Source organism: Lepidochelys kempii, chromosome 8, assembly GCF_965140285.1.
Source record: "Lepidochelys kempii isolate rLepKem1 chromosome 8, rLepKem1.hap1, whole genome shotgun sequence".
Classification (NCBI taxonomy): domain Eukaryota; kingdom Metazoa; phylum Chordata; order Testudines; family Cheloniidae; genus Lepidochelys; species Lepidochelys kempii.
Window position 1 is genome coordinate 1,502,772 of NC_136387.1, and position 25,007 is coordinate 1,527,778.

General features: G+C 65.4%; 1 protein-coding gene across 1 annotated transcript; it reads left to right on the forward strand.

Annotated features, from left to right (window-relative positions):
* The first annotated feature begins 2,578 nt into the window (after positions 1-2,578).
* On the forward strand, positions 2,579-24,461 carry GPRIN1 (G protein regulated inducer of neurite outgrowth 1). Its single transcript, XM_073355141.2, has 3 exons — positions 2,579-2,952; positions 15,930-16,042; positions 17,280-24,461. The coding sequence occupies exons 1-3, from the start codon at positions 2,579-2,581 to the stop codon at positions 19,148-19,150; spliced, it is 2,358 nt and encodes a 785-aa protein (XP_073211242.2). The 3' UTR covers positions 19,151-24,461.
* The last annotated feature ends 546 nt before the right edge of the window (positions 24,462-25,007 follow it).

A 25,007-nucleotide genomic window follows, 5' to 3' on the forward strand; every position in this document is an offset into this window, starting at 1 on the left:
CAACAAACCTTCCCATAATGAACTCCCCAGTGTGTCCAGGTGCGTGGGGGCCTGAGACCCCCCACCTGGGCAGGGCCTGGGCTCTAGTGGCGGCTGAGCGCTGGTGTTCACCTCGACGGCGCAGGGTCGCTGCGCGGCCCCGTGCCACGGCCACGCCCCCACTGGGACGTGGGGCGAGACGCACGAGGCTGGTGGAGATGCACGAGGCATTGGATGCTCTGGCTATGCCGTCTCCAGGACAGAGTCATGGCAGGGTCACTGTGACGGGCTCCTGCAGCCGCCATCCCTCTGGGGAACTGGCATCCTGTTCACTCCCTCTCCTCCCCCCGCAGCAGAAAGCAGTGCTGGTTACAGTTCCTTGTTTTGAGGAATAAAAGATGGTGCGAATTAGCAACTGGAGGGTGATTCATGCATGACTCACAGCCACAGAGCAGAGGTGGCAACAAGGAAATTACAGGGCACCCAACCCAGCACCACCCTCCCCCCATGCTGGCTCTGCTGAAGCTTTCTCTGCTGTACAGAGGGTGGGGTCACCCCCTTTCCCCCCACCCCCAACAGGCAGCTCACGGCTAGGGAGTGTTCCTGAGCCTGCTGGCGGAGGTGCTGTCCCCAGCAGGGGGCTGGGTTCTCTGGGTGGCTGGGGAGCCAATGGGTGAGCCAAGCCCACTTGCTCCTTTCCAATGTGTTTAGTATTTGTGTTCCAGAAGCTGCCAATGCCCCCACCAGGGTCCAGGTTCTGGCAGAGGTCACAGCCAGGGAGCTCGCTGGCACCAGGAGCTTTGTGTTTCTTCCCAGGGGGCAAATCCTGCTGCCAGCCAGGCAGTGAAAGGGAAGCCAGAGCTCACACCTGCAATGTCACTGCAGCAGGGGACATGGTGCAGATCCCTGCCCTGGACCCACAAGGGAGCATGGGTTGCCAGTGCCAGGGGGCATGGGAAAGGCATCATCCCCCACAGCCCATGGCACACGCCAACAGCATTTCCAGGCATCAGCCTGGCTCTGCTAAGCACCAGCTCCAACGCAGTCAGGCTACCTTGGGGAAAGGGAGACGCTGGCCCTGCTGGGCCGGAACCAGCCCATCCAAGGCAGAGCTGAGATGGCAGCGGGGAGAGACGGGGGAACCCCCCGAGCAATCAGGGGAGGCAGGGAGATGCAAGAACCTGTGGCCTGAAGAGAAGAGGTTTCCTCACCCCAATCGGTGCTGAGCCTGTAAGCACACAGCAGAAGAGAGGCAAAGGCTGGAGGGATGCACTGACCCTCTCTGTGGAGCCATTGCCTTCCCTTCCAGCACGACCTGGGGAGCATGTCCTCCCCTCCCCTGGCCACCCAGCCGCTCCCTTCCTGGACGGACAAGGTCTTTCCTGGGGGGCCTCCCGGGCCATGGGGTGGAGAGGGCAGGGGCACGGCCCTTCCCCGCCCTCCAGGATCCAGGCTGCTCCAGTGTGGGGGTCAGGAGGGAGTTGGCCGGGGTGGGGGGTTGTAGGTGCGGGCCGTGGGTGCATTTGCACACTGCCCCCTTCTCCCCCTGACGTTGCTGATCCAGGCAGGGCGGAGGGGCACCAGCTCAGCTGCAGCACCCAGGGAGGGGAGAGAGCCGACTGCTGCTGAGAGGGGAAGATGGGAAAGGCTGATCTTCCCCCCACACAAACTGGAAAATTACCAGGTTGAGTAACATGGTGTCACCGTCTGCAGAGCCCAGCTCCCAGCAGCCAAGAGAACTGGGCGGGGGGTGGGGCAGGAGGGGGCTGGATGGGCAGAGTCCACTGGCCAACTCAGCCCCACCCTGTCCGAGTGGCCAGAGACGCCCAGTGCCCGTGCCAGGGATGGCTAGCTCTGGGGAGCGGAGCACAGGACTCTATCTGATCAAGTTGTCCCCCGTCAGCTGCTGGTGCTCTGGGGGAAAGAAGCCGGGGGTCTCGGGGCAGTGGTGAATCACAAAGCCTCAGCCACGACCCCCTGGAGCTGCATGGGCCAGCGAGGCCGAGCTCCCCTTTGTCCCCAGAGGGTTGCTCAGGCTGGCCTGGAGGGGCACTGGCAGGACGAGGTGGGGCATCCTGCCCGCTGGCCCTGCTTGGGTGGAGGCCTCCGATCGCCAGAGCTGTCAGCGGGCACTTCTCACTGGCAGCACGCTCCATTTCTGCCCAGGCAGCGAGGTAGCCAGCTGTGCCCTGCGGAGGGGGAGCGCCAGAGTCTTCGTGCCAGGCTGACCACTGCGCCCACTCGCCTCCTTCTGGGGGGGAGCTGGGAACCACCCCGATCTCCCGGCACCGGGCTTCCCCAGTGCCAGGGCGGAGAGCCTGGGATCCCCAGCTCCCACTGGTATCGGGCACCAAAGCCTGGGGCCGGCGCGGGCCCCTGTCTCTCTGTCCGGCCTAGCTCCAGCGTCGCCTGGGGACGTGTGGGGTGGGGATGGCTGCTGACCGCTCGCTGGCTTGGACGCGGAAGCCGCCTGCCTAGGCCTGGAGTCCCACGGGCCGGGCACAGCACTGGGCGCTGACTCCGACTGCCGAGTACCTGGGCACATCCCCACCGGCCTGTGGCGGGGGCGCGGGATCTTTCAAGGGAGCCTGGATTCGCGATGCCCACTGGCACCAAGCCCCGCAGGGGGCCCCCTGGCACCAAGCCCCGCAGGGGGCCCCCTGGCTCGGTGCCCGCAGGGGGCCCCCTGGCACCAAGCCCCGCAGGGGGCCCCCTGGCTCGGTGCCCGCAGGGGCCGGGCGAGCCCAGGGCAGGTGCCCCCGCCTGTGCCCAGGCTGCTGCCCCCTGTCCGCCGCGGCCCCTCCTCCCCTCGCTGCTTTGCTGGGAGCCGGCGCCCGCCCCCTCTCCCCGAAACCCGCCGCCTCCCCCACGCATGCTCCCAGCTGCACGAGCCGGCAGCGCCGGGAACAGCGGTGCGGGGCGGCGCGTCTCCCCAGCCGGACGCGGGGCCGGGGCTCCCCGGGGCTCCCGCAGGTCAGTGCGCGCCGGGCGGGGGGTCCCCGGGCAGGGCCGCCTCGTGCCGGGCGCGGGGACCCGGCTGCGCCCCCGGCCGGCCGGGCTCAGCCCGCTGCCGGGACAGAGCCGCGGGGGGGGGGCTGGCGAAGCGCCCCCCGCCTGGGTGCGGGACCCCGGGGCGCGGAGCGGGGCGAGGCGGTGCCCACGTGCCGGCCGGGGGTGAGGTGTGTGCGCGCGCGCTGCCGGTGCCGTGTCTACACGGGGCTGGGTGCGTGTCGTGGGGCGCGTGCTCCGGTTTGCGGCCCGGGGGATCCAGCCCTGAGGCACCGGGATGTCGGTTTCCGAGGAGACCGGCCCCGGCCCCGGCCCCCTCCCGCAGGGCTTCCTCTCCCGCCGCAGGGGCGCTGGGTGCAGTTTGTATCCCGCAGATCCCCGCGCCCCCGCGCCGCGTTTCTTAGCGTTCTCCGGGCCCGGATCGCAGCCTCCCCCATTGGCGCCTGCCCTGCCTGGGCCAGGGCCTGGCCCCGGCCCCGGCTCTCTCGACTGGCCTGTTCGGGGCGAGCGGGCTCTGGGCTGAGGCCGGGGGGCTTGGGGGAGGATTTGCTCAGGGCGTGTGGAGGGGGCCCCTCGCCGACGGCAGATTCCTGCGCCTGGGAAGGCGAGAGAGGAACGGATCAGCCCTGGGGGAAAGCGCCGGTGCGCCTGCGATGCGGGACCTGGCGAATATTTAAGGCAATTGCTCCTCTGGGTCTGTGCTTGGCAAGGCCAGGCCCAGCAAACACCTCCCGGGGACAGGCACCGACCAGAGAGAGACTCTTGGATCAGACCGGTTCCCATCCCCTGCCAGCAGCAGCCTGGGCAGCGGGTTAGGTGGGGCTGAGCGCCCCAAGGAGTCGTTCAGTGCTGGGCTGTGGCTTTCGCAGGCCCCTTGCCCGGGGTCCCCGGGGGCCCTGGCAGTGGTGTGTGGAGAATGGGGGTTACAGCAGGGACAGTGGTACCAGGTGGTGCACTGGGTCAGGGGCGCGGGAACGGTTTTTAGAGTGGGGACGCTGGGAGCCATTGAACCGAACTAGACCTTGAATATGCTGGAAAGCACTTCACGGGGGGATGTGAGATGCTGCTTTTTCTACACAGCTGCTGCCTCCCTGCCCCAAGCGAAGTTGGCTTTAAACACAACACGTACCAGCGAATACACGGCCCCCACTGCTATCCCCAAACCCCAGGGCAGGCTGCGCCCGTGATTCCGTTGGGGCAGGGATCCAGGGGGCACTTTACGGACCCTGGGGAAGGTGAGGGGCCTGATCCTGAGCCCTGGCTGAGGTGAACGCAACCTGGAAATGAGGAGGGTGGGCACCTTTGCATCCCCTGGTATTCCGGGCCTGGCTGGGGCCCTGCCTGACTTGGGGCATGCGTTAGAGCAGCCTCGGGTCTGCTCTGATGGACGCTCAGGTTGCCCGTGGCCACTGGCGAGAGCGTGGGAGGCTCTGGGCCTGTGCTCTGTGGTGGGGGATGCAGCTCTTTCACCAGCTGGGGATGCTGAAATCTGCTGCCTTTAAGGCCCCTTGACACCGAGGGTCGTAGGGCAGTGGGTCCAAGGTCCCTGTGCTGAGGCGCTCACTGTCCTGGGGTCTGCTGACCCCTTGGGGGGGCCCTAATCGCCCGCCAGAGCAAGGCGGAGAAGGGGAGTGGGAACGTAGGTGCGGTTGCGTGCTGGTTCCGGGGTGCACGTGGGCACCTTGTGCGGCTGCTCTCGTGGTCACTGGTCTGTGCTGGGACACGTCCTTCTCCCCCGGGGCCTCCTACCCAGCCAGGGCCATGCGATCTGCCTTTGCAAAGTGCCTTCCACTGATGCTCCCGTTGCTCTGGCGAGGATCCAGAGCTCCAATACCAACCGCGCTCCTGCTCCAGCCCTGTGGCTAAGCAGAGCAGCTGAGATCCCGCTGTGGGACAGGCCTGGAGAGGGAGGCGTGGGGGACACAGCAAACAGGCTGGGAGATAGTCTAAACCCAGAGTGTTTGTCCCATAGCAACCTTGCTGTTACCGCCTGGCTGCTCCTCCATTCCTGCAAGGATGGTAACTAGGAGCCCGGCGACCTCGGCGCTGGGGGACGGCTCTCTGCCCTGCTCACTCCGGCGTCCCTCCCGTCCAGTCGCTCCCTCGCTCAGCAGAATGCGGTGCTCTGCCGGTGGCTCTGACTTCCTCGTACCGGGGTCCTTCCCTGGGGAGATCAGGGCCCCGGTGCGAATGGTGGGGCTGGGGCGTGAGCTGCTTTTGTCGTTCCCAGCGAGCCGCCGTTCGTTCGGCGCGTGGGTGACGCCGGATTTGCCCAGACGCCGAAGGAGAGTAGCAGGCACCGGAGTTGCAGGCGATCGTGACGCACAGCAGGCCCCTGCTGTCTCGCACCCAGATCTTATCCCTCTGAGAGCGGCTTTCCCTGCTGTGCTCCGTCACCGCATATGCTGACCCCCACACCCGCTTGCAGCCGGATTCCCTGTGCCCCCAACACAGCGGGGGTGAACCGCTCTGCTCTGGCAGTGTGTCACGCCCCCTTCCCCCAGGCGGGACAGGCTGCTCTTGGCCCTGGGCGGAAGAGCTGGACTCGCACAAGAGGGCGGGTTCTGCCTGGCACTGCGCTGGCAGTGACCGGTTTCACTCACTCAGAGCTGTGCAACACCAGCGTAGCTGGGATGAATGGGGTCCCATTGCATGTACCATCGGCACCCCCCCCTCCCGCCCTGCACCAAGCAGGAAAGCTGGCCCCAAGTACCTGGGCTACGCCCCAGGCACCCATCGGAACAGGGCCTGTCTGCCTGCACTGCACCGACTTTGCACGGCTCTGGGGTGCGGCTTTGCACGGCTCTGGGGTGCGGCTTTGCACGGCTCTGGGGTGCACAGGTTCAGAGCTGAAAACTGACCCCATGCACCACAAACAAGTGTGGCCATCACTCCTCGTATGCGGCGCGGCTGGGCACTGCCTGGAGGAGGGGCTGGCAGGGTGGCGCAGAGAGCAGGGATCACCCTCACTCACTGGGCCGGGAACCTTCTCATGCGGTGTCTTGTGAATACCTCCTCACCTGGTCTGCCCCCCTCCCGCTCACCCAAGACCCCCACCTCCCCTTTGCATTGCCCTCTCCCCGTTCTCACTCGCCCCGCTCCGACCCCTCTGCTCCGTGTTCTCCCGTCACTCCCCTTTCTCCTCCCATGTGTCAGCACCAGAAGTCGCGGCAGGAAAGCCATGCATGCTTAGCTTCTTTCAATGCTGTGGAGCAGCTGGAGATGGGGAGAAGCAGCCAGTGCTCAGCAGACTCTGCTCTGAGGTCCGTGGAGCCTGCAGGCTTCCAGCCGTACTTGACAGGGCCGCCACTGTGGTCACCTCTGGGGTGAAGCCTGCAGCTGTCTGACAGCACAGAGCAGTGCTGCCCAGCAGCAAGGGGCAGGAGTGGGGGAGGAATCCTGTACCCGGCATGGCGCTGCGGGGGAAATGGAGGTAGGGAAATGCCCACCTCCAGCAGGAGTTTGGCCAGGACAGCAGGGCTAAGGATCCTACCCTTGCAAGGGGCGCTGGGTGATCGAGTGACCACGGGTCCCCGGGAGCGTGGTGCTATCTGTCTGCTCAAAGTCAGCTCAGTGCCCCCTCGCTTGGCGCTGCGGCATGGGATCCTCGCAGGCTCGGGTGTGGAAACGCCCTTGTGCACATGCAGGAATATCTTGGTCGTGAGCACAATGCCCAGCTGGGTGTGCAAAGACAGGGGCTTGGGGCGTGCACGGCTTGGCCTCTGCTTTTGCAGGGGCAGGTTCAGAGGCTCTTGGAGAACTTGTCCCAACAGTAACAGAGTCTGGCTGGGGCACTGGGGGAGCAGCGGATCCTCAGCACAGGGACCTGCCTGCCAAGAACTGAAAGGGCTTTGGGAGCTGGGCCAAACACCGCTCTGGTGGAACTGACTTCAGTGTAACCAGCTGGGTCAGGAAGCTGCCCCCGTTCCGTTGCTGTCCGGTGACCGGACTCTCGAGCCCGGGGCTGAGTCTGCTCTTGCGCTGGTGGACTCGGGAGCAGCCTGAGGGATGTCCGTGGATTGCACCGGGGTGAGAGGGTGGATCTCGGAGCCTGGGCATTGGTGCCATGCGGCTCTGGGCTTGGCGTAGCGACGGGCGGCGGCAGGGATTGGTTACGGCCCTCAGGACAGAGGCAGTGGCATGGCAGAGGGTGTGATGAAGACACAGCTGGACGTTGATGGGCACCGTGCCACACAGCTGGCCTCAGCTCGGCCGCCATCCCAGGGATCAGCTGTGTCCCGTTCTCCCTGGAGACTGCACAGACGCTGAGCCTGGGCCGCTCTCCGGGGCTGGGGCCAGCACCGGCTGATGTGCACCCCACGAGGGCCCGGGGAGCCCAGCTTCCCCCGCCCACCTCTGATCCGGCTTCCCAGCTGGCTGGGCAGACGCTGTCCCCTGCCCCGGCGTTCCTTGGCAGGAGGGGTGGATTCTGCCATGGGCAGCCCGGTGTCCCAGGCTTCGGGGCACAGCCTGCCACTTCCCTGCGCTGGTGCTGTCCCCAAGGAGAGGTCAGAGGGTCTGGCACCATCCTCTGTGCCCACTGGCCAGCCCTGCGCTCCTCCCACCGCGGGGCTGCTGGCGGGCGACGTGGGGCCCAGGCCACATTGGCCGACAGGAGCCTGTGATGCAACCGGCGGAGTCCCAGGGGTGCGTGCCAGGCGTCCCCCTCTGTGCCAGGCGCTGGCAGAAGGGCAGGGCTGGGGCTGGGCCTCTCTTGCCCCTGGGCCCAGGAACATCGATGAGGAGGGGACAGCAACAGCTGCGAACCCCTACATCTCCCTGCCCAGACCCCCACGCCCGCCCCGCAGCCCGGCGTGACCCCTACGTCTCCCTGCCCAGACCCCCACGCCCGCCCCCCAGCCCGGCGTGACCCCTACGTCTCCCTGCCCAGACCCCCACGCCCGCCCCCCAGCCCGGCCCGACCCCTACGTCTCCCTGCCCAGACCCCCACGCCCGCCCCCCAGCCCGGCCCGACCCCTACGTCTCCCTGCCCAGACCCCCACGCCCGCCCCCCAGCCCGGCCCGACCCCTACGTCTCCCTGCCCAGACCCCCACGCGCGCCCCAGCCTGGCCCGACCCCTACGTCTCCCTGCCCAGACCCCCACGCCCGCCCCCCAGCCTGGCCCGACCCCTACGTCTCCCTGCCCAGACCCCCACGCCCGCCCCCCAGCCCGGCGTGACCCCTACGTCTCCCTGCCCAGACCCCCACGCCCGCCCCCCAGCCCGGCCTGACCCCTACGTCTCCCTGACCAGACCCCCACGCCCGCCCCCCAGCCCGGCGTGACCCCTACGTCTCCCTGCCCAGACCCCCACGCCCGCCCCCCAGCCCGGCGTGACCCCTACGTCTCCCTGCCCAGACCCCCACGCCCGCCCCCCAGCCCGGCGTGACCCCTACGTCTCCCTGCCCAGACCCCCACGCCCGCTCCCCAGCCCGGCCCGACCCCTACGACTCCCTGACCAGACGCCCATCCCCCAGCCCAGCCCAACCCCTATGTCTCCCTGACCCAGACCCCCGCACCCGCCCCCCAGCCCGGCCTGACCCCTACGTCTCCCTGCCCAGACCCCCACGCCCGCCCCCCAGCCCGGCCTGACCCCTACGTCTCCCTGACCAGACCCCCACACCCACCCCCCAGCCCAGCCCAACCCCTATGTCTCCCTGACCCAGACCCCCGCACCCGCCCCCCAGCCCGGCCTGACCCCTATGTCTCCCTGACCCAGACCCCCACGCCCGCCCCCCAGGCTGGCCTGACCCCTACGTCTCCCTGACCAGACCCCCACGCCCGCCCCCCAGCCCAGATCCCATACCTGCCTTACCAGCCCAACTCCTACATTTCCCTGATCCAGACCCCCATACCTGCCCCCCAGCCCAGCCTATCCCCTACATCTTCCTGGTTAAGATCCACCTGCCCCGCAACCCAGACCCTCGGACCTGCCCCCTGCACTCTCTGACCTAGCCCCCATTACTTGCCCCCAACCCAGACCCCTGTACCTGCCCCCCAACCCAGATTCCTGTACCTTCCCTACCAGCCCAACTCCCACATCTCCCTGATCCAGACCCCCATACCTGCCCCCTGCACTCTCTGACCCAGACCGTCATTCCTGCCCCCAACCCAGATCCCCTTACCGGCCCTACAAGCCCAACTCCTACATCTCCCTGTACCTGACCCCTTTACCTGCTCCAACAACCTGACCCCTGTGCTCCCTGCCTAGATCCCTACGCCTGCCCCTAACCCGCTGCCTCCCCGACCCAGCCCCACTGCTGCCCTCAGTTCAGACCCCTGTACCTGCCCCCAACCCCCACATTCCCCGACACAGAGCCCTGTACCTGCCGCCTGCCCATTCCCCAGCTGCCTGCATCTCCTGCACCAGCCGTGCCCCATTCCCCTAGCCACACATGGTGTCACCCCCTTTCACACACACAGTGAGGTGCATGCAACCAGCCCCCCGTGAGATGCCTGGACAGGGCCATGCCCTACAGGGGCTCACGGCTGCTTGGCCCCTCAGAGCCTGGGCTGCCCACAGCTGGGTATTGCACCAATGGGCACAGAGAGAGGGCGGCGGCCCAGGGTCGCCAGGCAGCACGTGGCAGCACCGGGTCCTGGCTCCCAGACCGAGCTGTGCCCACTGCAGTGTGAGTGCTGGACTGCCGCTGAGATTCCTTTTCCTGCCTTCCTCCCCTGGGCACGGCTCGGTCTGGGGCCATGGGGCTCGCGGAGGCCTGGCCAGCGTTCCCTGCTCTGCCGCGGGCAGTGTCACGGAGTCCCCGGGCGATGCTCTGGAACTGCTCCCCATGAAGCCAGGCAGGACTCTGGGGAAGTCTCCTCTCTGGGAGCAGCCTGTCTGCAGGACACACAGCTCACCCGGCTTCCACCTTCCTGGGTCTGACCTCGGAGCATTCAGCATCCTCTGCCCCTCCGTGCACTTCCCACAGCGAGTCCGCCCAGGCGGGGTCCTGGGGAAGCCAGAGGGTCCTGCCCCTCAACTCTGCAGTCAGACGTGACTCTCAGCCAGCCAGTAACACAGAAGGTTTATTAGACGACAGGAACATGGTCTAACACAGAGCTTGTAGGTGCAGAGAACCGGACCCCTCAGCTGGGTCCATTTTGGGGGACAGTGAGCCAGACAACCCCGTCTGCCCTTCACTCCATGTCCCAGCCAGTCCCAAACTGAAACTCCCTCCAGCCTCTCCTCCTCTGGGCTTTGTCCCTTTCCCGGGCCAGGAGGTCACCTGATTCCTTTGTTCTGCAACCCTTTAGCTCTCACCTTGCAGGGGGGAAGGGCCAGGCCACCAGTGGCCAGGAAACAGAGTGTCGGCCATTCTCTGTGTCCAGATCCCTGCACACACCTGCCCTCTAGGGCTCTGCAGTGATCATACACCCTTACCCCACCCCCTAGATACTTAAGAACTGCCCAGGGGAAACTGAGGCACCCCATGCTATTCAGAGAAAACATTAAGAACAGTCCTGCTTCATCACAGGCACCACGAGCCCTGCCTAGCCCCGAGAGCCCAGGCCTCAGCTCTGCATTGCCGCATAGAGAAAAGCTGGAATCAGGGGTGGTGATGTCCTTGCATCTCCGCCCTTCGCCGTTGGCAGAGCTGCCCACGGGCACCAAGGCGCCAGCTGGGGAGCGGCAGGGGGAGACCAAACATCCCAATAGCAAAGGGTGTGATGGAGGTGGCCCCGCAGGGTGGAGGAACAGGACTCGCCCCCCTACGGTCTGTTGGAGCTGCTGTTTCATGTGACCATTGCACCATCCCACACTCGTGCCATGGCCACCGACTCCCACCCCAGCCCAGCGCATCGCCGCTGTGGACCTGGCGTTAGGAAATGTGTGTGCACAAGAGCGCGCCTGGCTTGCACGCGCACTGGGGCTGGAAGCAGCATGCGGCTGTGACTGGCGCGGGCCTGGAGCTGGCCAGGCATTTTGTGCACACAGGGTCTGGCACCGAGGCTCTGTCTGTACCGGGACAGATGGGCTGGAAGCGTCAGGAGACTTGGAGACGAGAGTCCTGTTGGGTTGGTCTTGGGCCCCATAGAGGCTGAAGATTGGCCCTCGGGGGGAGCCTGGAGTGGCGGGGGGGGGTGGAGTGAGGAGGAAGGGGGAGCCTGGAGCCTGGCCCCATGTCATGGAGTGTGGGGGAGTCCAGGCCCTGCACCCCTCTTCCTGGGATTCACTGAGACTCTCAGCCAGCCAGTAAAACAGAAGGTTTATTGGACAACAGGAACACAGTCCACAACAGAGCTTGTGGGTACAACCAGGACCCCTCAATCACGTCCTTCTGGGGGAGCAGGGAGCTTTGACCCCAGCCCTGGAGTTCCCTGCATTCCTCCACCCAGCCCCAAACTGAAACTAAACCCCCCCAGCAGGCTCTCTCCTGCAGCCCCTGTTCACATTCCTGGGCAGAGGTGTCACCTCCCCCTCCCCCTCCTGGCTCAGGTGACAGGCTCTCAGGTCTCCCATCCCCAGGTCAACACTCCCCCCTCCCTGCTGAGTCACATCGTCACATCTCTCCCCCCTTCAAGACTGAACTGAGCGGGGTCACGCTGACCAGTGACCTGGGGAAGTTCGGGGCCCCCTCTCCGGGACAGCGCATCCGCTATCAGGTTGGCCCTTCCCTTCACGTGGACCACGTCCATGTCGTAATCCTGCAGGAGCAGGCTCCATCTCAGGAGCTTGGCGTTGGCTCCTTTCATCTGGTGCAGCCAGGTCAGGGGAGAGTGGTCGGTGTAGACGGTGAAGTGTCGCCCGAAGAGATAGGGCTCTAGTTTCTGGAGGGCCCACACCATGGCCAGGCACTCCTTCTCGATGGCCGCGTAGTGTTGCTCCCGGGGTAGCAACTTCTTGCTCAGGTACACGATGGGGTGTCTCTCCCCCTTTTCATCCTCCTGCATTAACACCGCCCCCAGTCCCGTGTCGGAGGCATCGGTGAACACCACAAAGGGCTAGTCAAAGTCTGGGTTTGCCAGAACTGGGCCACTGACCAGAGCCTCCTTCAGCGCCCGGAAAGCCGCCTGGCACTGCTCGGTCCAGACCACCTTGTCTGGCTTCCCCTTCTTGCATAGCTCAGTGATGGGGGTGGCTATGGCGCTAAAGTGGGGCACAAATCTTCGGTAGTATCCTGCCATCCCAATAAAGGCTTGGACCTGCTTTTTGGTGTGGGGAGCCTGCCAGTCTCTGATCACCTCCACCTTGGTTGGTTCCGGCTTTAGGCGGCCGCTCCCCACCCGATGGCCCAGGTAAGATACTTCCGCCATCCCCACCTTGCACTTCTCCGCTTTTACAGTCAGCCCAGCCCCCTGGAGTCGGTCCAGCACTTGTCTAACCCGGGACACGTGGTCCTCCCAGGTCTGGCTAAAGACACAGATGTCATCAATATACGCCACGGCAAAACTCTCCATTCCCCTCAGGAGCTGGTCCACTAGGCGCTGGAAGGTGGCCGGCGCTCCCTTGAGGCCGAAAGGCAGGGTCAGGAACTCATAGAGCCCCAGAGGGGTGATAAAGGCCGATTTCAGCCGGGCATCTGCATCCAGCGGCACTTGCCAGTAGCCCTTTGTAAGGTCCATGGTGGTAAGGTACCGAGCTCCTCCCAGCTTGTCTAGGAGCTCGTCCGGCCTGGGCATGGGGTAGGCATCAGATACAGTGATGGCATTGAGCTTCCGATAGTCCACACAGAACCGGACCGACCTGTCCTTTTTGGGGACCAGCACCACCGGCGAGGCCCAAGGGCTGGCCGATGGCTTGATCACCCCCAAAGCCAGCATGTCCCGGACCTCTCTTTCCAGGTCCTGAGCAGTTTTCCCCGTGACTCGGAAGGGGGAGCATCTTATCGGAGGGTGCGACCCTGTCTGCACCCGGTGGACAGTCAGATTAGTGCATCCAGGCTGGTTGGAAAACAGCTGTCGGTACGGATGCAGCACCTCCCTGACCTCAGCTTGCTGGGCAGGGGTTAGCTGATCCGAGAGGGGAATTGTTTCCAGCGGGGAACCAGCTCCGGTCCCAGGGAATAGATCTACTAAAGGGTCATCTCCCTGCTCTTCCCACTGTCCACACACGGCCAACACCACATTCCCCCTGGCATAATATGGCTTCATCATATTCACATGGTACACCCGGCGGTGGTGCGCCCGGTTCGACAGCTCCACCACATAGTTTACCTCACTGAGCTGCTTGACGACCTTGAAAGGGCCCTCCCAGGCGGCCTGTAGTTTGTTCTTTCTCACGGGGATGAGAACCATCACCTGATCCCCGGTGGCGTAGGCACGGGCCCGCGCCGTGCGGTCATACCAGACCTTCTGCTTCCTCTGGGCTCTGGCCAGATTCTCCCTGGCCAGGCCCATGAGTTCAGCCCGTCTCTCTCGGAAGATCAGGACATACTCCACCACTGACTCTCCATCGGGAGTGGCCTTCCCCTCCCACTCGTCTCTCATCAGGTCCAGGGGCCCCTCACCCTCCTGCCATATAACAGTTCGAAAGGCGAAAATCCGGTCGACTCCTGGGGCACCTCCCTGTACGCGAACAGCAGGTGAGGTAAGTACTTGTCCCAGTCCTGCGGGTGCTGGTCCATAAAGGTTCTCAGCATCATCTTTAGCGTCCCGTTAAACCTCTCCACCAGCCCGTTGGACTGGGGGTGATAAGCTGAGGCCCAGTCGTGCCGGACCCCACATTTCTCCCACAAGCACCGGAGCAGGGCCGACATGTAGTTGGATCCTTGGTCTGTCAAGACTTCCTTGGGGAACCCCACTCGGCTGAAAATGGTCAGGAGCGCGTCGGCCACGGTGTCTGCTTCAATGGAAGCTAAGGGCACTGCCTCGGGGTAGCGGGTGGCAAAATCTACCACCACCAGAATGTATTTCTTCCCCGACCGGGTCGTCCTGCTGAGAGGCCCCACGATGTCCATGGCCACCTTCTGGAAAGGCTCCTCTATGATGGGCAAAGGTCTCAAAGCCGCTTTCCCCTTGTCCCGGACCTTCCCCACCCTCTGACAGGGGTCACAGGATCGGCAATACTGCCGGACCGTGGTAAAGACCCCAGGCCAGTAAAAGTTCTGTAGCGACCTCTGCCGGGTGCGCCGGATTCCCTGGTGCCCTGCGAGGGGGATGTCATGGGCCAGGTACAGGAGCCTGCGGCGATACTTCTGGGGGACCCCCAGCTGCCTCCTGATCCCACAGGACTCTACTTCCCTTGTGGGAGCCCATTCTCGGTACAGGAACCCCTTCTCCCACAGGAACCTCTCCTGGCAGCCTCTCCTCATGGTCCGTCCCACACTGAGGTTGGCCAGGTCCCTGAGCTTCCGCAAGGAGGGATCTTTCCTCAACTCGGCCTGGAACTCAGCGGCTGGGGAAGGGATGGGGCCCGGTTCCCCCTCAGTGGCCAGGTCTGAGGCCTCCGCCTCTCTGAGCCGTGCCCCTCGGCGCTCCCTCCCCACCAGGGTAGGGTCCTGCGCCTCCGGTGTGGTACCCTCCCTAAGGTCAGGGTGCAGTGCCCCTCGCCAGCTCTGGCTACGGGTCACAACCAGGGCGGTCTGGGGCTTGCTTGGCCAGTCCTCTAGGTCACCCCCATCAAAACTTCAGTGGGCAAACGGTGGTGTACCCCCACATCCTTGGGGCCCTCCTTGGCCCCCCATTTCCGGTGTACCCTTGCCACGGGCACCTTAAATGGGGTCCCGCCCACCCCTGTCAGGGTCAGGTAGGTGTTGGGCACCACCCGATCTGGGGCCACCACCTCAGGCCGGGCCACCATCACCTCCGCGCCCGTGTCCCAGTATCCATTGACCTTCCTCCCATCCATCTCCAGGGGAACAAGGCACTCTCTCCGGAAGGACAGCCCCACGCCCACCCTGTAAACCGAGCACCCTGAGTCCAGAGCCTCCAGTCCTCTGGCGGAGCTGGCCTGGGGTACTCTTCCCTCCTGCGCAGGTGGTAAACTGGTAGCCCCCCTTTCCTGGGTCGTCTGCCCCTCGTCCAGCTGAGTCCCTACCCAGTTAACCCTGGGTAGGTTGGGTCTGCTCAGTCTGTCCCTGAGCCCGGGGCACTGGGTCCGTACGTGGCCTCTCTGGCCACAGTGATAGCAGCTCAGGTCACGTTGGTCCCCTCGAGCGGGTCGGAGGGGCCCGACGCCAGGCGTTCCCCTTGGGAGGGGGTTCTCCCTATTTCCCCCCTGGGAGGCCCCCGGTGACTCTCTCTCTGCCTCGGGGGGGGCCTGTTCTTTTGGGGCTCCTCCCGGCTACCCCCTGACCGACTGTTCACAAACTCGTCGGCCAGCTGCCCTGCGTGCTGGGGGTTCTCGAGCTGTTTGTCCACCAGCCACAGCCTCAGGTCGGAAGGGCACTGATCATACAGTTGCTCCAGTACGATTAGGTCCAGCAGGTCCTCTTTAGCTCGGGCCCCAGCTGTCCACTTGCGGGCATACCCCTGCATCTGGTTGACCCGTTGTAGGTAGGTGACCTCAGGCGTTTTACGCTGACTCCGGAACCTTCTCCGGTACATCTCGGGGGTCAGCCCAAACTCACGGAGCAGGGCCTGTTTGAACAGTTCATAGTCCCCTGCCTCCGGCCCTGTCATCCGGCTGTACACCTCCACGGCTTTGGGGTCCAGTAAGGGGGTGAGGAACTGGAGCCTGTCTGCAGGGTCAACCCTGTGCAGCTCGCAGGCATACTCAAAGGCCGTCAGGAAGCTATCCATGTCCTCCCCCTCCTTCCGCTGGGCCAGGAAGCACTTATCAAAGTTCCTTGCCGTCTTGGGTCCCCCCGCACTCACCGCAGCCGGGGCCCCACTGCTCCTCAGCCTGGCCAGCTCCAGTTCATGCTGTCTTTGTTTCTCCTTCTCCTGACGCTCCCTCTCCTTCTCCTCCTGCTCATGCTGATGTTGTTTCTCCTCATGTTGATGTTGTTTTTCATGATCCTCCAGCTCCCTCATGTTCATCTCCCTCTCCCATTCCAGCCGCCTCCGCTCCAGGGATGGGGAGCTCCGCCGGGAGGATCCCCTGCTGGCTGCCGGGGTCAGGGTGCCCTCAGTATTCGCTGGGCTTCCCCCAACCCCTTCCCCAGGCACAGGTAGGAAGGGTCTCGGGATGTCCTCGGCAGCAGTCTGACCCCTCCCAGCCCGGTCAGGCCCCAGGGCCCACGCTGCGTCTGCCGGGCGGCTTCCCTCAGGGACAGGGATCGGGTCATCCAAGCGATCCCTCTCCTCCAACTGGGCAATCAGCTGTTCCTTGGTGGACCTCCCGATGCGCAGCCCCCTCTGCCTGCACAGCTCCACCAGGTCGCTCTTCAGGCGTTTAGCGTACATCTCCGTGCTGGCCACTCGCAGGCCGGGCAGCTTCCCACGGTTTCCAGGAAAAGCCCTTAGTGTGCCAGCCCTTCTTGAGGTCACCACCTCTTTGGCAGGGTCGAGCTGCAGACTCCTCCGCCCCTGGGACCGCTCGCTGCGATCCCCCGGGGGACCCTGTTACTGCAAAAGTCCTTCTCTCTGGTCACACACTCCCAGGGGTTAACCGCCCCCCGAAACCGTCTCTCTCTGAATCTTCAGCACACCCGGTCCCCATCAATTCCCCTTCCTTTTACTGTTCCCCAGTCACTTACTGCAGGAAGCGCCGTTCACGGGGTGCAGTACATCCCACCGCTGCCACCAGTTGTCACGGAGTGTGGGGGAGTCCAGGCCCTGCACCCCTCTTCCTGGCATCCACTGAGACTCTCAGCCAGCCAGTAAAACAGAAGGTTTATTGGACAACAGGAACACAGTCCAAAACAGAGCTTGTGGGTACAACCAGGATCCCTCAGTCAAGTCCTTCTGGGGGGCAGGGAGCTTAGACCCCAGCCCTGGGGTTCCCTGCGTTCCTCTCCCCAGCCCCAAACTGAACTAAACCCCCCCAGCAGGCTCTCTCCTGTAGCCTCTGTTCACATTCCTGGGCAGAGGTGTCACCTCCCCCTCCCGGCTCAGGTGACAGGCTCTCAGGTCTCCCATCCCCAGGGCACATTCCCAGGTCTCAGGTCTCCTGTCCCCAGGTCAACACTCCCCCCTCCCTGCTGAGTCACATTGTCACACCCCACCCTTCTCCTGCAGGGCACAGGCAGCTCCTGCTTTTCTGGGCCAGAGCCCGGCTCCTGCTTTGACCGGCAGCCGGGGTCTCCTTAGCAGCGAAGAGGCCCCAGAGCTGGAGGAGGCAGCCGGGCTGTGGGAGGCCCGTGGGCTCTGGGCCAGGTGGCTGGGCTGCAGACGGCCGGAGGAGCTGGTGCAGGACGGAGCACGGCCCAGTGCTGCAGTGTAACCCTCCTCTTGTCTCTGTTTCAGACCCTGGCACGCCAGGCGGTGGCATAGCATGGGCGAGCCCTGGCCGAGGCATGGGCAGCGCTAAGGAGCCAGGGAGCCTGCAGCTGCTCGCACAGGAGGGGCCGGCTGAGGACGGGTGCTCTCCGGGCCGCCAGCAGACGAGCGGCTACCTCCGCAACTCCCGCTGTGGGGCCGGCGCGCTGGCCATGAGGAACTGCTGCGGCACTGAGCCCGGCGGCCCCGAGTCCAGCAGCCAAGGCAGCACAGAGAGCCGAGCTGAGGCCCCCGCCATGGCCCAGCAGTCTGAGCCGGAGCCGGCGGCTGGTGGCCGGGCCTTGGCTCTCAAGGGCCCCGGCGCGGGAGCGGGGCCATTGGAAAAGGGGGACGAGCCAACGCCTGTGGCTGGGAGCTGCTTGGGACAGAACGGCGAGCGGAGCTCGGGCCCCTTGGCGCTGCCTGATGGCTCTGTCATCCCCCAGGGCCCTCCAGCGGAGGTGGGCGCTGCCGTGGCCAGCCCTGGGCCGCTGTCTCCGCGCCTTCTGCCGGAGCCGTGCCTCAAGGGGCACAGCAGGGACCCGGAGAGTGCCCCGGCCGCTCTGAAACACGTTGTATTTCTTGAACCAGACAACACAGACCCTGAGGCAGACGGTGCCGGAGCCACTGCGGTCAGTCCTGAGCTGGGCCCGGTGCCTCCCATGTGCCCGCAGGACCGAAGCCAAGAGCAGCCCGGGGCCTCCGAGGGAGCCGTGTCCCGTTGGAGCGTGGGAGCCCCCGGCACAGCGCCACTGTCCGATGGCGGCCTGGGCGCGCCCTGTGGAGACGCCGGTGGGAAAGCACCCGCATCTCTGGCAGAGCCCAAGGCCCAGCTGGGACCCTCGGCTGCCCCAGGGGCAGGGGGCAACGGGGACATGGCACTTCCTTCTGCTCCGGAAGGTACCAAGGACTCCACCCCGGGAACAGAAGCAGCATCAGGCCCGGGAGCAAGGCTGGATGCAGGCACGACCCCGTCAGGCCAAGCCAAGGAGACCAGTCCCCTTGCCCCTCTCTCCATCCAGAAAGCCGGGCCAGAGGCCCCCTCTGCTGCTGCTCCCATCAAATCAGGAGCAAGCCGGGTGGCTCCAGCTGAGGCCAGAGGGGGAGCCGGTCCGCCCCAGGGCACTGCGGAGGGAAGCCCAGCTCAGGAGCAGTGGGGAGCAATGGGGATGGAGGTAGGGCCTGGGGAGGAGGCCACTCAGGAGCCCCGGACTGTGGAGCTGCTCTCCAAGACCTACTCGTTTGAGGTCACTCCTCCCCCGCAGGATGCCGGGACTCAGGACGCTGGGACGCAGGTCGGCAGCCGAGTGTCGCTGGTGTCTGTGGCCATCAGCCCCATAAACCCCCCGGACGGGTCCTCGGCCTTCACCTTCCACAGCCGGGGCCAAGGCCCCTTGGGCCTGAAGAGCCCGGGCCCGGAGCTGAAGCCCTCCAAGAAGGATGCGGAGATGCAGGTCTCGATCCCAGTGGAGACCAGGTCTGTGGCCACGGGGCCCATGACGCCGGTGGCCAAGTCTCCCCAGGCACCCTACCCCGAGGTGCACGTGAAAGGGGCGCAGGAAGAGCCGTCCGAGCCCATCCGGGAAGTCAGCTGGGACGAGAAGGGGATGACGTGGGAGGTGTACGGTGCCACCATGGAGGTGGAGGTGCTGGGCATGGCCATCCAGAAGCACCTGGAGAAGCAGATCGAGGAGCACGGCCGGCAGGTGGTGATGACGCCGCAGAGCACCCGGGCCAGCTCCATCAAGGGGGCCCCACAGAAGGGGGAAGTCAAGCGGCAGCCCAGCATGCTCCGGGCGCTTCTGCAGAGCATGCGCCGGCCCCGCTGCTGCTCCCGGCCTGGTCCCGCCGCGGAGTGAGGCCACCACTCGCGCCCTGGCGGGCTGGGAACGGCAGCGCAGCCCACGCCCTGTGGTTTCTCAGGCAATCCCGGGGGCTGGGGTCTTGCCCCTCTGGCCCCGGGCTCAGCAGCTCCAGGCACTTGGACCCCACGGTCTCCTGCTCACCCAGGCCGGACACTGGCCAGACTGCCCCTCCCCGAGCTGCACGCCTGGGTAGGGTGCGGCCTGCAGAGACTTCAGGCCCCAGCATGCAATGCTCCCCCCAACAATGCCTGCTTCCATTGAGATGGAGCACTGCATGCTGGGACACGTAGTCCCCACAAGCTGCACCTTGGTCTGCAGGAGGGGTTGGCTGTGATCTGGGCCCAGGGTGCGGCTGATGCTGGGCAATGTCTGGGCACCCCTGGGTGGAGGCTGGGATTTGTACAGTGAAGCTCGTGATGGGACGGCCAGACAAAATGTGGAAGGGGTGGGGGTGGTTGCGGGCCAGCCCTCGGGAGCATGTCTGGCAGGGGGCCGGCTCCCCGCCTTCCCCCTGGGTCACGAGCTGCATTTCCCAAAGCACAGAACAGCACTGGCTACCTTAAAGGCCTACAGCCCAGGTCCTAAGGTCTGACTCCCCGGACAGCACCCAGTGCCCGGGGCTGAGAGTCCCGCTGCCCCTTGTGCTTTCCGGGGAGACTCCAGCTTCCCGTCAGCCTGGGCAGCTGGAACCAGCCATGCTCTGCTGCCCTGCAAAGCTGCAGTCCTGCCTCCCCCGCCCAGCCCCCGAGCCACACGCCTGCTGCGCCAGGCTCCCCGGGGAGGTGGTGGAAGCTTGGCAGTCAGGCTGTGCCCTGCCTGGAGGCAGGGGCGAGCTGGGCTGGCCTGGGACGGCTTTGCCAGCGCTCATGTATTGGACTGTGGTTTGGAGAGACAAACTCCAGCCTCACTCCGGTTCCTGAGAGGCCCCCGGCCCTGCAGTGCAGCCCAGCCGCTCTCACCGACTCCCACCCTCGACAGAGCTCAAATCTTTGCAGGCGGGTGTCCTCCCCACGTGGCACAGGGCTGCTCACAGGCTCAGGCATGGTGTGTCCCTGCTGCAGGTTTAACAGCCCCTGGAACCGCCCTGGCTCAGCCCGGCCCACTGGCCACTCCCGCCCGCTGCCAGACGCTCAGGGCGTGCCGGGGCGGTGCCAGGGCTACGGGGCAGCAGGTGCACACCGTGTAGCCTCGCCTGCCGACGGCACGGGCCCCGGCGGCAGGGTTCAGGCCGCCCAACTGTCTCCTACCAAAGGGCTCGTGAGTGGGGAAGCGCCGAGCCCTGAGCCCCCAGCGAGAGCCGCGGAGAGGAGAGCAGCTCGGCTGCAGGCCTTGGGCCATGTGAAATGGCACCTGCCAGCCCCTGCTCTGTGCACGGAGCGGCGTCTGCCACCGCCAGACCAGGAGGTGCAGGGTCCCAGCCGCTGGGTTTCCTGGGGGCAGTTTCAGGAGGCCCCTGGGAGTCCAGCCCAAACTGAACTCATGGCTTACAGCCAAGCAGCTGGAGGGGCCAGTGGGGCTGGGCCAGGCCTGTGTGGCCGGAGGGGCTAGCGCTGCCAGGCCCAATAACGGACCCCCCAGGCTCTGCTTGCTGCCTGGACATAGCGACCCACCGGCCCAGAGCTGGGAGTGGACGCTGCACCCAGGGAGCAGCTGGGTGAGGGCAGGGCCCAGCGGGACGGCGCCCGTGGGGGCCTTTGTTCTCATGTTGCCAGTCAGTCAAGGCGGGTTCCTCCCGCTCCCCCTTGGCTCAGCAGTGACCTGGTAGACAGGCCCTGGCTCGTGTGCTCCGTTCTCGGCGGGATCCCAGCTCGTCCCGCACCAGGAGCCAGGTGCCCAGCGGGCTCCACAGAGCGTGGGGGCTGGGGAGGTCTTGGAGTCCAGGCCACAAACCAAGCCAATTGCCTGAGAAACCCAGGCCACTGGGCAATGTTCACGTCCTGCCTGTGCGTGTCGCGGCGTGGGCATATGGGGTCCCTGCGTGTATGTGTGTCCCTGTGTGTGCGTCCCTGTGTGTGTGCGTGGGCAAATGTGGGTCCCTGCGTGTGTGTCCCTGCGTGTGCGTGTCCCTGTGTGGGATATGGGGTCCCTGCGTGTATGCGTGTCTCTGCGTGTGCGTGTCTGGGTGTCCCTGCATGTGCGTGTCCCTGTGTGGGATATGGGGTCCCTGCGTGTCTGGGTGTCTCTGCGTGTGCGTGTGTCTGGGTGTCCCTGCGTGTATGCGTGTCCCTGCGTGTATGCGTGTCCCGGTGTGGGATATGGGGTCCCTGCATGTATGCGTGTCTCTGCGTGTGCGTGTCTGGGTGTCCCTGCGTGTGCGTGTCCCTGTGTGGGATATGGGGTCCCTGCGTGTATGCGTGTCTCTGCGTGTGCGTGTCTGGGTGTCCCTGTGTGTGCGTGTCCCTGTGTGGGATATGGGGTCCCTGCGTGTATGCGTGTCCCTGCGTGTGCGTGTCCCTGTGTGGGATATGGGGTCCCTGCGTGTATGTGTGTCTCTGCGTGTGCGTGTCTGGGTGTCCCTGCGTGGGGGCGCAGCTGTGCATCCCTGAAGTCCATGTGGTTTTCAGCCACAAAGGGGTTTGTTGGCACGTTTCATGTTTGGGGTTTTTCAGGGGGAGATATTATTGAACTGTGTTTGACTTTTCGGGCTTTTTAAAGGACTCATGCGGCGGCATTTCCCTCCGGAGCCGCTCGCCCCGGTGGCGTGAGGAGCCGTTCCCTTTTCTTTCCTCTTCTACAAACTGCCTTCGTGGTGGGATTTTGTGGTTTTTCTCTGGAAACAACCCAGGCAGGCCGAGCCCAGCTGAGCGTCAGTGTGGTGGTGTGTGTGGAAAGTCACAGCTTCTCGGCCACACCCTGGCCGGAGCTGGGGGCACCACCCACCCCTGCTGCTCCGACATTCCCCCTGGCGAAGCCCACGCCGCAGAGCCTGCTGGGGGTTCCTGTGTCAAGCCCTCCCGCCCCCGCCTGCCCCGGCAGAGCGAGCCCCCAGCACAGGCTGCTTGGACCTCTTGCCCTCCCTGGTGCAGCTCATGGAAGCGGCCTGAGCCAGATCTGCTGAGCGGGAGTGCGGGCGGGCGCGGGAGCACAGGCTGCCCCGGGGGAGCTGATCCTGGGGCTGGTGGGGATCGGTGCCCTGAGCCTGCTCCACACAGGGAACCTCAGCACCAGCCCCCTGGCACCTGCCCAGGTCCATACAGCTGGGGGCCACTGGCTGTCTGTGGGAAAGGAGCAGAGAGGTGCCTGGCTCCATGGCACCATATCCCCCCCCCCCCCCCCCCGTGATGCAGGAACGGCTGGGGACTGGCCCAGGCAGGAGGGGGCCAGAGAAAGACGCAGAGCCAGGGTGGGCTGTGGTAACAAGGACCCAGGCTGCTTCTCTCTCTGGGCTGGGTGCCCCTCAGGACGCGCCCTGCTGAGCCAGCGGGCCCTGCCCGGGTGGGAGTGAGCAGGGCTCAGGCCCAGCGTGGGGCGTGGCCTGGTGCAGGTGGGCATGGCAGGAGTGTCTGCCCCCCTGCTTGTTCTGAGAGTCACATCCCCGCAGTCCTGCTGCTGCCTCTCCCTAGTGCCCTGGAGGGTGACGGGCCAGCTGGCGGGGGACCTGGCCCTATGAACCCTGGGGCCCAAAGGGCAGCGGGTGCTAGGTGCCCAGTTTGCATGGCAGACGCCTTGGAGCTCACCCCTCCAATGTGTCCTAATGAAGGCCCTGCCTGGGGGGAAAGGGGGACAGAGGGCACTGCTTTGCCCTGCAGGAGGCTCCTGGGCACTGGGGTGCAGCTGCAGGGTGGCTTGGAGGCGGGTGCCTGCTGTGGCTGGCACCGGGGCTGGGAGCATCCCCACACCGGGAAGCAAGTGGTGCAATGGGGGGCTCTACTCACATGCCTCCCTTACCCTGCTGTGTCTCTCAGGCAGGGGCCCACCTGCCCCATTGGACGGCACCTGCCCAGGCCATAGCCCAGCACGGGGCCCCTGTGCCCGAGGTGCCCCCAGCAGCGCTGCCCAGGCCATGCTGCAAAGCCAGGTGGTAGCAATGGAAGTCAGTGTCAATCACGTGGCTTTCCTGGCCACTCAGCCTGCAGGATACCCTGGCCTGCCCCAGCCCCGGTAATGGGTGTGTCCCTGGGCCCTTGGGCTCTGGCTTGGGGGGCGGGGGAGCCATGTGCCCCAGGGGAGAGCCCATCACTTTCCTGCCTCTCCAGCCAATCAGCACGCAGGGATCACTCACTGGGCTGAAGTGCACCTTTTCGGCCAATCAGTGTACAGGATTCCCAGGCAGTGAGGAAGCATCTGATCCCCACAGAACAGTCCTGATTGGCTGGGGAGAGGCATATTATAGCTCCCACTGGCTGCAGCGTTGGCTCAAACAGCTGGCGGGGGGAGGGGGATGCCCCCCTGGGCCCTGGCGCGCCCCATGGTGCCCCAGCTCTCAGTGATCCAGGCTTGCCCCCAGGCTGCCAGGCGCAGCTGCTCGGGGCAGTGTCCAGCCCGTTATGAGCACATAACTCCCCCCAAGTGCAAGGGGGGAGCAGACATTGCCGCCCTGCACCTAGCCTGGCCAGCGCACAGGTGCCTTGTGGCCCTGCTGGGGGGCAGCACAGGGTGGGTTAGGTGATGGCAGAGCTGGCAGTGGGGCACTAGAATGGGTCAGAGGTGGGGGGAGCACGGGTCAGAGCTGGCCCAAGCCATTAGAGCCCCGTGCCGGGCGCCTTCCCCCAGCCATGTGCCCTCCTTGCTCCGCCAGCCCTCGCTGTCCTGCTGCCTCCAGCCTATGCCATGGCCTGGCACTGCTCATCATGCCACGGGCAGGGGCATTCAGGGGCAGCCCCATGGGCTGTGCCTGGCACAGGGGGCTCTCAAAGCTCTTGGCTCCTGTTAAGGCCCCCTGCCAAGGGGGCAGGCATACATTGCCACCTGCTCCGTGGTGTCTCAGCCGGCTGGAAGGGAGCCAGTGCTGGTGGCATGCAGGCACTGGGCCTTTGCACCCAGTCCCACGCCCGACCTGTGCCCCCCTTGGCAGAACACCACCCGCTCGCCCCCGAGTGCCTTGCAGCTGCGTGGGCAGGTGTATGACACACACCTGGCATAACAGCCCCCGCTCAGGGCTAGAGGGGAGGGGGGATGTGCACTCCCAGTGGGGGGGGTCCCCCACAAGCTGCCTGCAGATCCAGAGGCGTTGGCGTGCTGCACCGATCACAAGGACTGAGCCAGCCCAGGCAGCTGCCGGGACTTTGCCATTTACTTCTTTTTCCTCGTTTTTTGGGTAAAACTTGTGAACTTGGATGTTGGGTAATAAAACCTGGAAAACCTGCTCTGGGGGCTTCCTTCCCCCCCAGGGGGGACGGGGAGCTCTGTCTTTCCTGTGGCTGGGGGGCGTCAGGAACTGCTCCAGGGGGCCATTGCCCTGCAGTGGAGCTTGGCTTGGGGTTGCCTCATCCCCAGCAGCCCCGAGAGAAACACTTCCCGCCACCCTGGGGCGCAGCGCGTGGGCAGGGCCCGTTTGGCTGACACTGGAAAGTCTCTTAGCCAGCTTTGCAAACGGCCCAGGGCCCCCGGTGCACCCCTTGGCCAGCCCTGTGTGACCACACGCCCTCTGCATGCCCAGCCCCAGTGTGCCCTCACCCCTGTGAGCCCTGCCTCGCCCACCCCAATGGGCACTCCTGTGTGCGTCTCCCTCCTCCCTCAGCAGCCCTTTCCCTGCAGTGTGGTGTGGGGGAGCAGGGCAGCAATCCCATGTGTTGCACTTGGGCCAGGCTACCCGGCCTCTGTGCCGGAAATGGCACCGGGGAGCCCTGCGGTCGTGGCAGGTACTGCCAGGGGCATGGGCTGCAGGGTCTGAGCGCCGCAGGGGGCCACT

Bases quoted from the DNA above. Each gene is read 5' to 3' on its own strand.
- GPRIN1 (XM_073355141.2), top strand. From the start codon at position 2,579: ATGCCCACTGGCACCAAGCCCCGCAGGGGGCCCCCTGGCACCAAGCCC. The intron at 2,953-15,929 runs GTCAGTGCGCGC...CTCCCATTCCAG, and splicing joins GCTCCCCGGGGCTCCCGCAG to CCGCCTCCGCTCCAGGGATG. The intron at 16,043-17,279 runs GTAGGAAGGGTC...TCTCTGTTTCAG, and splicing joins AACCCCTTCCCCAGGCACAG to ACCCTGGCACGCCAGGCGGT.